Here is a 12789-nt window from a genome sequence, read left to right as displayed (position 1 = left end):
TCATGGGGTCACAAATAGTTTTTACAACTGAGCGGCCAAACAACAAATTAGTTTATGTATGTGGAAAACTGAAAGCTCATATGTAAATAAAGACTAGGCTCAAAAAAATCAGAAAATATTTACTGCTAAATCAAAAGGCCACTTGCTAAACCGGCAAATTACAACCACAGCGGCATTCAGAGGGAAATTTATAGGCTTAAACACACGTAAGAAATGCATGAAATGGGTAAAGTTCACGCGCATGGTGCAGTGAAGCTGAGGTCCCGGGGACACACAGCGCTCAGCGCCACTGCAGGAAGGAGCGCGCGGCAGACGGCGCTGAGCTCTGACGCACACTGGGGGAGGGCCACCGGGAACTCGGCAGCGGCCAGCGAACAGGAACGCTTCCTGTAGCAAAAATCACTGCATTTCTTTAAAAAAGAGAAAAAAGTAAGACCTGGAGCTAATAAAGTATCTATTTTAAAGCAAATTATATCAGTTTGAGTGACTATTATTTCTGAACAGTATGAAAAGGCAAAATGATAGGATACTGAAAGAGAAACTCCCCAGGTCAGTAGGTGCCCAATATGCTACTGGAGATCAGTGGAGAAATAACTCCAGAAGGAATGAAGGGATGGAGCCAAAGCAAAAACAATACCCAGCTGTGCATGTGACTGGTGATAGAAGCAAGGTCCGATGCTATAAAGAGTATTATTGCATAGGAACCTGGAATGTCAGGTCCATGAATCAAGGCAAATTGGAAGTGGTCAAAGAAGAGATGGCAAGAGTGAACATCGACATTCTAGGAATCAGCTAACTGAAATGGACTGGAATGGGTGAATTTAACTCAGATGACCATTATATCTACTGCTGTGGGCAGGAATCCCTCAGAAGAAATGGAGTGGCCATCATGGTCAACAAAAGAGTCCAAAATGCAGTACTTGGATGCAATCTCAAAAATGACAGAATGATCTCTGTTCGTTTCCAAGGCAAACCATTCAATATCACAGTAATCCAAGTCTATGCCCCAACCAGTAACGCTGAAGAAGCTGAAGTTGAACGGTTCTATGACGACCTACAAGACCTTTTAGAACTAACACCCAAAAAAGATGTCCTTTTCATTATAGGGGACTGGAATGCAAAAGTAGGAAGTCAAGAAACACCTGGAGTAACAGGCAAATTTGGCCTTGGAATACGGAATGAAGCAGGGCAAAGACTAATAGAGTTTTGCCAAGAAAATGCACTGGTCATAACAAACACCCTCTTCCAACAACACAAGAGAAGACTCTATACATGGACATCACCAGATGGTCAACACCGAAATCAGATTGATTATATTCTTTGCAGCCAAAGATGGAGAAGCTCTATACAGTCAGCAAAAACAAGACCGGGAGCTGACTGTGGCTCAGACCATGAACTCCTTATTGCCAAATTCAGACTTAAATTGAAGAAAGTAGGGAAAACCACTAGACCATTCAGGTATGACCTAAATCAAATGCCTTATGATTATACAGTGGAAGTGAGAAATAGATTTAAGGGCCAAGATCTGATAGACAGAGTGCCTGATTAACTATGGAATGAGGCTCATGACATTGTACAGGAGACAGGGATCAAGACCATTCTCATGGAAAAGAAACGCAAAAAAGCAAAATGGCTGTCTGGGGAGGCCTTACAAATAGCTGTGAAAAGAAGAGAAGCAAAAAGCAAAGGAGAAAAGGAAAGATATAAACATGTGAATGCAGAGTTCCAAAGAATAGCAAGAGGAGATAAGAAAGCCTTCTTCGTGATCAATGCAAAGAAATAGAGGAAAACAACAGAATGGGAAAGACTAGGGATCTCTTCAAGAAAATCAGAGATACCAAAGGAACATTTCATGCAAAGATGAGCTCGATAAAGGACAGAAATGGTATGGACCTAACAGAAGCAGAAGATATTAAGAAGAGATGGCAAGAATACACAGAAGAACTGTACAAAAAAGATCTTCACGACCCAGATAATCACGATGGTGTGATCACTGACCTAGAGCCAGACATCCTGGAATGTGAAGTTAAGTGGGCCTTAGAAAGCATCACTAGGAACAAAGCTAGTGGAGGTGACGGAATTCCAGTTGAGCTATTCCAAATCCTGAAAGATGATGCCGTGAAAGTGCTGCACTCAATATGCCAACAAATTTGGAAAACTCAGCAGTGGCCACAGGACTGGAAAAGGTCAGTTTTCATTCCAATCCCAAAGAAAGGCAATGCCAAACAATGCTCAAACTACTGCACAATCGCACTCATCTCACACGCTGGTAAAGTAATGCTCAAAATTCTCCAAGCCAGGCTTCAGCAATACATGAACCGTGAACTTCCAGATGTTCAAGCTGGTTTTAGAAAAGGCAGAGGAACCAGAGATCAAATTGCCAACATCCGCTGGATCATGGAAAAAGCAAGAGAGTTCCAGAAAAACATCTATTTCTGCTTTATTGACTATGCCAAAGCCTTTGACTGTGTGGATCATGATAAACTGTGGAAAATTCTGAAAGAGATGGGAATACCAGACCACCTGACCTGCCTCTTGAGAAATTTGTATGCAGGTCAGGAAGCAACAGTTAGAACTGGACATGGAACAACAGACTGGTTCCAAATAGGAAAAGGAGTTCATCGAGGCTGTATATTGTCACCCTGTTTATTTAACTTATATGCAGAGTACATCATGAGAAACGCTGGACCGGAAGAAACACAAACTGGAATCAAGACTGCCAGGAGAAATATCAATAACCTCAGATATGCAGATGACACCACCCTTATGGCAGAAAGTGAAGAGGAACTCAAAAGCCTCTTGATGAAAGTGAAAGTGGAGAGTGAAAAAGTTGGCTTAAAGCTCAACATTCAGAAAACTAAGATCATGGCATCCGGTCCCACCACTTCATGGGAAATAGATGGGGAAACTGTGGAAACAGTGTCAGACTTTATTTTTCTGGGCTCCAAAATCACTGCAGATGGTGACTGCAGCCATGAAATTAAAAGATGCTTACGCCTTGGAAGGAAAGTTATGACCAACCTAGATAGCATATTGAAAAGCAGAGACATTACTTTGCCAACAAAGGTTCGTCTAGTCAAGGCTATGGTTTTTCCTGTGGTCATGTATGGATGTGAGAGTTGGACTGTGAAGAAGGCTGAGTGCCGAAGAATTGATGCTTTTGAACTGTGGTGGTGGAGAAGACTCTTGAGAGTCCCTTGGACTATAAGGAGATCCAACCAGTCCATTCTAAAGGAGATCAGCCCTGGGATTTCTTTGGAAGGAATGATGCTGAAGCTAAAACTCTAGTACTTTGGCCACCTCATGTGAAGAGTTGACTCATTGGAAAAGACTGTGATGCTGGGAGGGATTGGGGGCAGGAGGAGAAGGGGACGACAGAGGATGAGATGGCTAGATGGCATCACTGACTCGATGGATGTGGGTCTCAGTGAACTCCGGGAGTTGGTGATAGACAGGGAGGCCTGGCGTGCTGCGATTCATGGGGTCGCAAAGAGTCGGACACGACTGAGCGACTGATCTGATCTGATCTGATTATTTCTGAAAATCTAAAGTTCCGGTGTGACAAGATAGTTTCATTAAACTATTTAAAATTTTACCTAATTTTTAGTTTTTCAAATCAAATTAGCTGTCTAGTATTCTACATTTGGTCCCATCATGGGAAATAGATGGGGAAACAGTGGAAACAGTGTCAAACTTTATTTTGGGGGGCTCCAAAATCACTGCAGATGGTGACTGCAGCCATGAAATTAAAAGATGCTTACTCCTTGGAAGGAAAGTTATGACCAACCTAGACAGCATATTAAAAGGCAGACATTACTTTGCCAACAAAGGTCCATCTAGTAAAAGCTATGGTTTTTCCCGTGGTCATGTATGGCTGTGAGAGTTGGACTGTGAAGAAAGCTGAGTGCCGAGGAATTGATGCTTTTGAACTGTGGTGTTGGAGGAGACTCTTGAGAGTCCCTTGGACTGCAAGGAGATCCAACCAGTCCATTCTGAAGGAGATCAGCCCTGGGATTTCTTTGGAAGGAATGATGCTAAAGCTGAAACTCCAATACTTTGGCCACCTCATGTGAAGAGTTGACTCATTGGAAAAGACTCTGATGCTGGGAAGGATTGAGGGCAGGAGGAAAAGGGGACGACAGGATGAGATGGCTGGATGGCATCACCGACTCGATGGACATGAGTTTGAGTGAACTCCGGGAGTTGGTGATGGACAGGGAGGCCTGGTGTGCTGCAATTCATGGGGTTGCAAAGAGTCGGACATGACTAAGCAACTGAACTGAACTGACTGATTATACATTTGGGCGCCCCCGATGATTCAGCTGTAAATAATCCGCCTGCAATGCAGGAGACCTGGGTTCAATCCGTGGGTTGGGAAGATCCCCTTGATGAGGGAAAGGCTACCCACTCCTGTAGTCTTGCCTGGAGAATCCAATGGACAGAGAAGCCTGGTGGACTACAATCCATGGGGTCGCAAAAAGGTGGATACGGTTGAAGTGACTTAGCACACGCACTCCAGTATTCTCGGCTAGGAAATCCCATGGACACAGGAGCCTGGCAGGCTACAGTCTATGGGGTCGCAAAGAGTTGGACACGACTGAAGAGGCTGAGCATGCATGCACATTACAGACTTACATCACAAAAAAATGCAAGTATCTCTTTCAGACACAAAAAAGAGTAATAGCCAATAAGGTTTTTTTTTAATATATATATATAAAAAGACATCTGCTGTGATTCTTAAAGATATCAATAAATCATAAAAAATACATATGCACTTTCATTCTAAAAATAAGCCATTTAATGATATAAAATAGACTTCAAAAATAGGAACACAAGGCCCTCATTTTTGTGACTGGAGGTAAAATGAGTTCAATTCTGCTTGTGCAACACGAGACCGCTGCGGTGATCCTCGGAAGAGGTCACGACAGGAACCCAGATGCTCACAAAGAGCTCCAGCGGCACCTGCCGACGCGGCTGCACTTGTCACCAAGCCGAAAGGAAATCAGAAACGACATATTTTTTATCCGAGTAGAAATGGGACTTTTGGGCCAACTGTGACTTCTGCTTCCCCTGAACTTGGACTTGCAGGACAACAGTTCCTGCAGGGCTCTGTTGAGTCGGAACACTTTGACGCCCACTGCATAACTGAACAGAAATGTCAGGGAAGTTTAAGAAAGCTATTAAGGCTTGGGGTAAACCTCTAAACTTATACCCTCATCTTTTCATCCCATCATATACCGTCCAGATGTTTATTTTCAGGAAGTAAAACTGGTTCTTTTCCCACCAAACCCCTCAGAACTCCCTTCCCAACCTAATGCCTCTCATCCGACTGCACAGCATAGGCTGCTGTGCCTGCTTCCCCAGCCCCACCACGACACGGCGGACGGCTCAGGACTGACCGGCTCCCAGGAGCCCGGGGAGGAAGCCTCGTGTGGCCTGGCTGTGGGCCCAGGGCCCTCTGCTCCACTGAGACTGGGGGACAGTGACTGGGACCAACCCCACAGGCACAGGAGCCAGAGGAACCTGACCCTGGGGACATGCACACTGAGGCCTAGGAACCTGTACACGCCTGCCCCGTGACCACGCACACTGAGGACTCAGAACCTGAACACGTCTGCCCCTGGGGACATGCACACTGAGGCCTAGGAACCTGTACACGCCTGCCCCGTGACCACGCACACTGAGGACTAGGAACCTGTACACACCTGCCCCTGTGACCACGCACACTGAGGACTCAGAACCTGCACACGCCTGCCCCTGTGGCCACGCACACTGAGGACTGGGAACCTGTACACGCCTGACCCTGGGGACATGCACACTGAGGACTAGGAGCCTGCACACGCCTGCCCCTGTGGCCACGCACACTGAAGACTAGGAACCTGCACACGCCTGCCCCTGTGGCAACGCACACTGAGGCCTAGAAACCTGTACACGCCTGCCCCTGGGGCCACACACACTGAGGACTGGGAACCTGTACACGCCTGACCCTGGGGACATGCACACTGAGGACTAGGAGCCTGCACACGCCCGCCCCTGTGGCCACGCACACTGAAGACTAGGAACCTGTACACACCTGCCCCTGTGGCCACACACACTGAGGACTCAGAACCTGCACACGCCTGCCCCTGTGGCCACACACACTGAGGACTAGGAGCCTGCACACGCCTGCCCCTGTGACCACGCACACTGAGACCTAGAAACCTGTACACGCCTGACCCTGGGGACATGCATACTGAGGACTCAGAACTTGCACACGCCTGCCCCTGTGACCACACACACTGAGGACTAGGAACCTGCCACACCTGCCCTTGGGGCCACGCACACTGAGGACTGGGAACCTGCACACGCCTGCCCCTGGGGACACACACACTGAGGCCTAGAAAACTGTACACGCCTGACCCTGGGGACATGCATACTGAGGACTCAGAACTTGCACACGCCTGCCCCTGTGACCACACACACTGAGGACTAGGAACCTGCCACACCTGCCCTTGGGGCCACGCACACTGAGGACTGGGAACCTGCACACGCCTGCCCCTGGGGACCACGGACTCTGAGCACTAGGAACCTACTGCACCTGCCCCTGGGGACATGCACACTGAGGCCTAGGAACCTGCACACGCCTACCCCTGGTGATAGCAGGCGAGCCCCCTGCTGGAAGTGCCCCCAGGTCTGTGCTGCCTGGCATGGGGCATCCCACAGCAGTGCCGCCGTGCAGGATAGCGGCCCCGGCCACGTGGATGCCCCACCCCCTCACCCGAGACCAGAGGGTCCACACACACCCTGATGACAGCAGCAGAGACAAGCATGAGCAGAGCAAGAGGCTGCCTGCAAAGCTGCCTCCATCTAGGAAGCAGCAGGCCCCTGAGGTCCCAAAGGCTGGACACTGAGTCGGGGCCTGTGTCAGGGGGGCCCCTGAAGAATCGAAGGCTGGACATGGAGTTGGGGGTTAGTATCAGCGGGGCCCCCGAGGAACTGAAGGCTGGGCGCGGGTTGGGGGTGTATGTTTTAGCAGCAGGCTGGGTGGGCAGGGTTCCTGGAGAGGCAGGAGTGGACGGGGGCCAAGGCTGACCGGGAGCTGGACTCACACCTACATCCTCTGGAGGTTTGTGTTCGTGGTGTTAACCCCCTTCTGGGATTTTATATTCAAGTCAGTCTGGGAACAGAGGAACCTGAGACCCAGGGACCTGTCCAGACCCTCCGGCAGGAGTCAGGTTGACCTGCTTCTCTCTTTCCTGCACCGTCAAAGGCCCCATAAAGTTAAGTTCTGTCTGACCATGTGGAAGGACATGTGACTGCAGCTGAATGCCGTCTGCTCCAACCTTCCAGAACAGCACAAGCATCCTGTTCTCATCGCTGGGCGGGGCACTCTTTTCTCTCACCTTACAGAACTTAAGTGGACTTACCTGGTGGCTTAGATGGTAAAGAACCTCCTGCAATGCAGAAGACCCAGGTTCGATCCCTGGGTTGGGCAGACCCCCTGGAGAACGGAACGGCAACCCACTCCAGTATTCTTGCGTGGAGAATCCCAGGGACACAGGAGCCTGTTGGGCTACAGTCCATGGGGTCGCAAGAGTCAGACACGACTGAGTGACTGACACACTTTATGGAGCTTCAAGAGTCAGATTTGCATGAGTGAGCGTAACTCACACCCACATCTCCCACCTTCCCGGCTACAGTTTCTTTGAAAGCAGACATCATTTCCGTAATAATTCAGCCTGACTTTCAACTGCAGGAAGCACAATTCTATACGTTTCTCCTTAACACTCATGGGAACAAAGGAATTGTGTGAAATTAGTTGCATATGAAGATTAAGAGTTTTCTAAGGCAATATCCACCAGCCCTCATAAATTTATATTTTTTAAAATAGTTTCCATTTAGTGAATTTAGCATATGCTAAGAAATTAATATACATTATAGTATTTAATCCTTATAACAGAGGGAAGCAGTATATGCAAAAGGTTAAAATATCTTTTTATGAAATGGAAACAGAGAGGAAGATATCAGTCAAAATAGCAACATATTACTTTCAAAATGAAATAACTTCTCTGAAAATATGACAAAATCTAGTTAGCTAAGTTTAAAAGAATTGTCTTTACCACTATTTTAAAGCCAAGGCTTCATCCTTATGTTATAAATAAAAGAGCATCAAAACACCAAAATTATACTTTGCCTTCTCAACTTAAACAGTTTTGGGAACCAAACTGAAGAAAAACCTTATACTGATCTCTAACATAACAACTTTCAACCAAGTTTTTAAGGCTGTATGATAAACTCCAGAAAGAAATAAAGATTAAAACATGCAAAAAAGAAAATATGATTTATAATGGATTTATAGTGGAAAAGATATGAGTCTATTATCAAATTCACTGAAAAGTCCAGAACTCTACCAGGTTTAATAATCAATCTGGAATGCCACCTTGGCAGATCTTACTCTGAAATGAGCAGCGTGAGATCAGGGATCCCAAACGCAAACCGCATTCCGGCCGTAAAAGACCCACACCCACCCACTGCCCTCCCAGGAGCCGCACCGGCAGCGGGCGTCATCACGCCGAGCGGCCTGACGCCTCCGCGGGGTCCGGGGCTATGTCGGCAGGGCCATGGCGTCACTGCGTTCTTCAGAGGGTGCCTCCATTCGTCTGCAGGAGCACAGTGTTTAAAATATTTTTGCTGTTTTTTATGCAGTTAAGAGTCTGTTCCCAAAAAAAGGTGCAAGAAAATAATCTTTGCTTCAATAACTCAGCAAGCTGAAAACATCATACAAACCAGAAAAGCCTCCTCTTGATTGGAAATGTCCTCCTCAATGAGCCCCCGAAGGGTAAACTGGGGGAAAGGTCCAGGTAGGACCCAATATGAGCCCCGAGGCTCCGGTCCAAGACCAGGTGTCCCCCGGGAGGAGCGGCTCGCCTCCCAGTGGAGGCGGCTCCTCCCCTCCTCAGCCCCCAGCCACTGCCCGCCAAGGCCAGGAGCCCGGACTCTGGCTGCAGCCACGTGGACGGGCTGTCCAGACGGACCTCCCAGGGCTCCGACGAGGGGCCTCAGGCCACTGCCCTCACATCAGGGGTCTCCCACTGCCCCCAACACAGTCTGACTCTGGGTCCAGCAGCCCCAGCTCTCACTCCCCCAGGACAACACCAAACAAAGTCCATTTGAGAGAATTCAGCTCCACGGCCCTGGATCTGCGCTCTCCTCCCACTCAACCACTTACAGAACCTCACCAACGATCTGACCACACACACTGACCACACACGCTGTCCACACACACCGTCACATGGAAACTTAAACCTGAGTAACATCTTGAAACTGTGGATAAGAGAGTCTTCTTTGAGCAATATAGTAAGACTTCACTTAAAAAAGAATATCCTTGAACCATAATGCATATTTCTGCAGGCATTATAAAGTAAACCCTTAACTTGGAAAGCAATTACAAATCTATTAAAAATCAAAGTTGTAGTCCTGAAAACAAAAGTTCTGTCGCAAGTCTCTTTGTTGTTCTTTTAAGCAACAAAGCATCTTTTGAACTAAACTGTGAGACAATGAATTCATCAGAATGGCCACCTCCTCAGTCCCTGACCTTCAACGCCCAGTTGTGTGTTATTTTGAACTCTTCCTCTGTTGAGACAGACCAGCTGCACCCGACAGAGAGACCCGTGAATCCACAAAGGCTGCTTCACATCCCTGCAGAATCTACCCAGCGCTGCAAAAGCCCAAAACCACCGCCAAGTGGTAAATGAAAATGGGACCATTTTCATTTGAAAGTGGTAAAATAAAAAACTGGGACCACAGAATCATCAAAGACAAAGGTACAAACATCCACATTCTTCACAGCATCCAAATGCCTTCTAACATCCAACATCAAGGCTTACAATAGCTTCACGGCCAATAAAAAATCACTGCTGCTTTTGGCAGCAAACTGCTATAAGATTGCATCGTAAGTTTGTTAAACACTTAAACTCAAAGTTTACAAAGGCTGTGCGCGGTCAGAAGGTCACTCACTTTATTTTGACAGATCTGGTGGACGGGCCGAGAATGGGCTCCCGTGATGATGGCCACACTGCAGCCCACGTTGAGGTCGAAAACCTCCAAGGTCCGGTTCCACCCAGCAGCAAGCACGAGGTCTGGGGCTCGGTTAGGGAACTTCTCTCGGCAGAAGGTTGCACGGACAGGTGACCAGCTACGATCTCCTGAGGCTCCACAGGACAGTCCTGACCACAGCCCGCTCCCCACCTGATCCTGGGTGCCTGGCCAGAGCTGCTGGGAGGATGGGGAGGCCAGGCATGTGGATTTCCATGCGGGAGGCCTAGGTCCACTGAGAGTTAAGCAAGGTTTGAGATGTCAGGAAACACCCAAATCAAGAGGCGGAATGGCCGTCCTGCATGTAGGCACCGAGCTTGAAGACGGGTCTGAGCCAGAGATTAGATGGGGAGGCCGTGGAAGTGAACGGTGCCCCCTCCCACCAGGTCAGGCTGCCTGCATGGAGGACAAGCCTTGAACGAAGCACACGGCAAGGCCGCTTCCTCCACGTGGACCAGGAGGGACAGTGGCTAAGTTGGCAGCCCAGTGGTTAAGACGCCATGCTTCCACTGCAGGGATCATGGGTTCAATCCCAGGTCAGGGAACTGAGCTCTCACCTGCCACGTGGTGTGGCCAAAACACAAAATGTATATGCACTAGAAAAGTACAGAATAGAAAAAGTACTAGATCTAATAATAAACCCAATGCTAAAGCCAAAATACTCAGGGATCCTCACTCAAGGACAGAGAATAATCAGAACAACACATTTCTGCTAAGTGTTTTTGTGTTTTTAGCAAAAGGTTCTAGCATAAAAAAATTACCTTTCTAATTAAAATATACTAGAACCTCTAATACCCTGTATCAGTCCTTCTGAAATTTCAAGAATAAAACTTTTCAAAAGAATCTTAGGCCTTTGAATAAAAGTTTATAAGATGTCTCCCTAAAGATCAGAGCTTTGTTTCTAAATAAAGTCAATGCTCTTTAATTTAAAATGATGATGTAACCACAAAAACTCAAAACTTAACATTCTGGGATCGATTTGTTGATCAACAGCACCGCTGTAACTTTGCCATCTTCCACATGAGATGGGGCACACCGTTCGGTTCATCAAAGGATGCACGTGCTCAGTGTAGCCGTGTCCTGTCTAAATGCACTGAACTACTGTTACTCAAGACGCGAGCAGACCAGAAATCTCAGGTCCCGTCACTCTGCTCTACCTCACAGGCGCCCCACATCCGGCTTCCCTTTCCCTCTGGGTCTCTTTTCATTATTGAGATGAAGCCATTACATGAAGGCCCCTGAGATCCACGAGGTCTGAGTGCTCAGCCCAAGCCTGGAGCCTGGACCCTCAGCACAAGAGTTTGCCAGAAGGATGATGGTCAGGATGTGAAAACATCAGACGCACAGCAGGAGAAAGGATACAGGAGTGGAAATCGTTCACTGCAGACAAGCTGGTGATCTCCGTGGCGTCGGTCGTGAGCAGCCTGCACACGGGCGTGCACCAGCTCTTCTGTCTGTACCTGCAAGAGGGTGGAGGACCATCTATCCCCTTGTTCCCCTTTTGCCACAACCCAAGATTCTACCTACAAAAACTTGAAAATAAAAGTTTTCATGTCAATATTAACAATCATATTTCATTAATAAATATTAATAATAAATAAATTTTATTAGGTAGCAGGTTGACTACCTAAGTTATTCTTTAGGTAATTCTAGCTTTTCCTTTAGTAAAACTTCATGAAAAATATTACTATATACATAGCCAAGGGGAATTCATCCCTATATATGAGAAAACAAACTTTTCTCTTAATTTTAAAATAATTGTGTATACTTAGCAAGACTCCACAGATCAAACCTGGGTCTCCTGCATTACAGGCAGATTCTTTACAATCTGAGCCACCAGGGAAGCCCTACATGCTTAAGACATCCAGTGAGCTACAAGTTATCTGTTGTTGCTGTTCAGCTGCCCAGTCATGTCTGACTCTTTGTGACCCCATGGACTGCAGCACCCCAGGCTTCCCTGTCCATCACCAACTCCTGAAGTTTGCCCAAGTTCATGTCCATTGCATCTGTGATGCCATCCAACCACCTCATCCTCTGATGCCCTCTTCTCCTTCTGCCCTCAATCTTTCCCAGCATCAGAGACTTTTCCAGTGAGTCGGCTCTTCACATCAGATAGCCAAAATACTGGAGCTTCAGCTTCAGCATCAGTTCTTCCAACGAATATTCAGGGTTGATTTCCCTTAAGACTGACCGGTTTGATCTCCTTGCAGTCCAAGGGACTTTCAGGAGTCTTCTCCAACATCACAGTTCCATCAATTCTTTGGCACTGGGCCCTCTTTACGGTCCACTCTCACATCCATACATGATGACTGAAAAAACCATGACTTTGACTAGACAGACCTTTGTTGGCAAAGTGATGTACAGGTGGGCAGTGGCCAAAGCCACTAGGGCTCAGTGTCCAAACCTCTCAGACACTTGAGGTGCAGATGAAACTGGTTGTCAGCCCATCCCGTTCACAGAGAGGTAACTGCTGGGCAGGGGTCTGATGCAGAGCCAGCCACAAAGTGGTGCCCAGAGGGGTAACTTGGGGGGCAGGGACAGGCCTCACGTCCCAGGAGAATAGGCCATATGCAGACTCGGGGACAAGCCAGGCCAAGCCTCAGGGGAAGTTTGGGAATGAAGCTTAATGATCAGCAGAGATTTCATAACTCCCCGTGTGTCCTGCTGAGAGACTGCCCAAATCCACACAGCAGGATGGCTGGAGAGGGATAGCAG

General features: G+C 47.7%; 1 protein-coding gene across 3 annotated transcripts in view; it reads right to left on the bottom strand.

Annotated features, from left to right (window-relative positions):
- The window catches only part of WDR27 (WD repeat domain 27), a 167745-nt gene that overhangs the window by 110063 nt on the left and 44893 nt on the right, over window positions 1-12789 (bottom strand). For 2 of the 3 annotated variants that reach the window (XM_045161899.1, XM_045161900.1), the window contains exons 14-15: window positions 11437-11534; window positions 9997-10309 (exon numbers count right to left, since the gene is read on the bottom strand). In XM_045161899.1, coding sequence (XP_045017834.1) covers window positions 9997-10309; window positions 11437-11534 — 411 coding nt within the window. The remainder of the gene's footprint in view (window positions 1-9996; window positions 10310-11436; window positions 11535-12789) is intronic. The other variant, XM_045161898.1, reaches the window with a different exon arrangement.

This window comes from Bubalus bubalis, chromosome 10 (assembly GCF_019923935.1).
Source record: "Bubalus bubalis isolate 160015118507 breed Murrah chromosome 10, NDDB_SH_1, whole genome shotgun sequence".
Lineage (NCBI taxonomy): Eukaryota > Metazoa > Chordata > Mammalia > Artiodactyla > Bovidae > Bubalus > Bubalus bubalis.
Note: the sequence above shows the minus strand (reverse complement) of the source record. Positions and strands in the feature narration are given on the sequence as shown.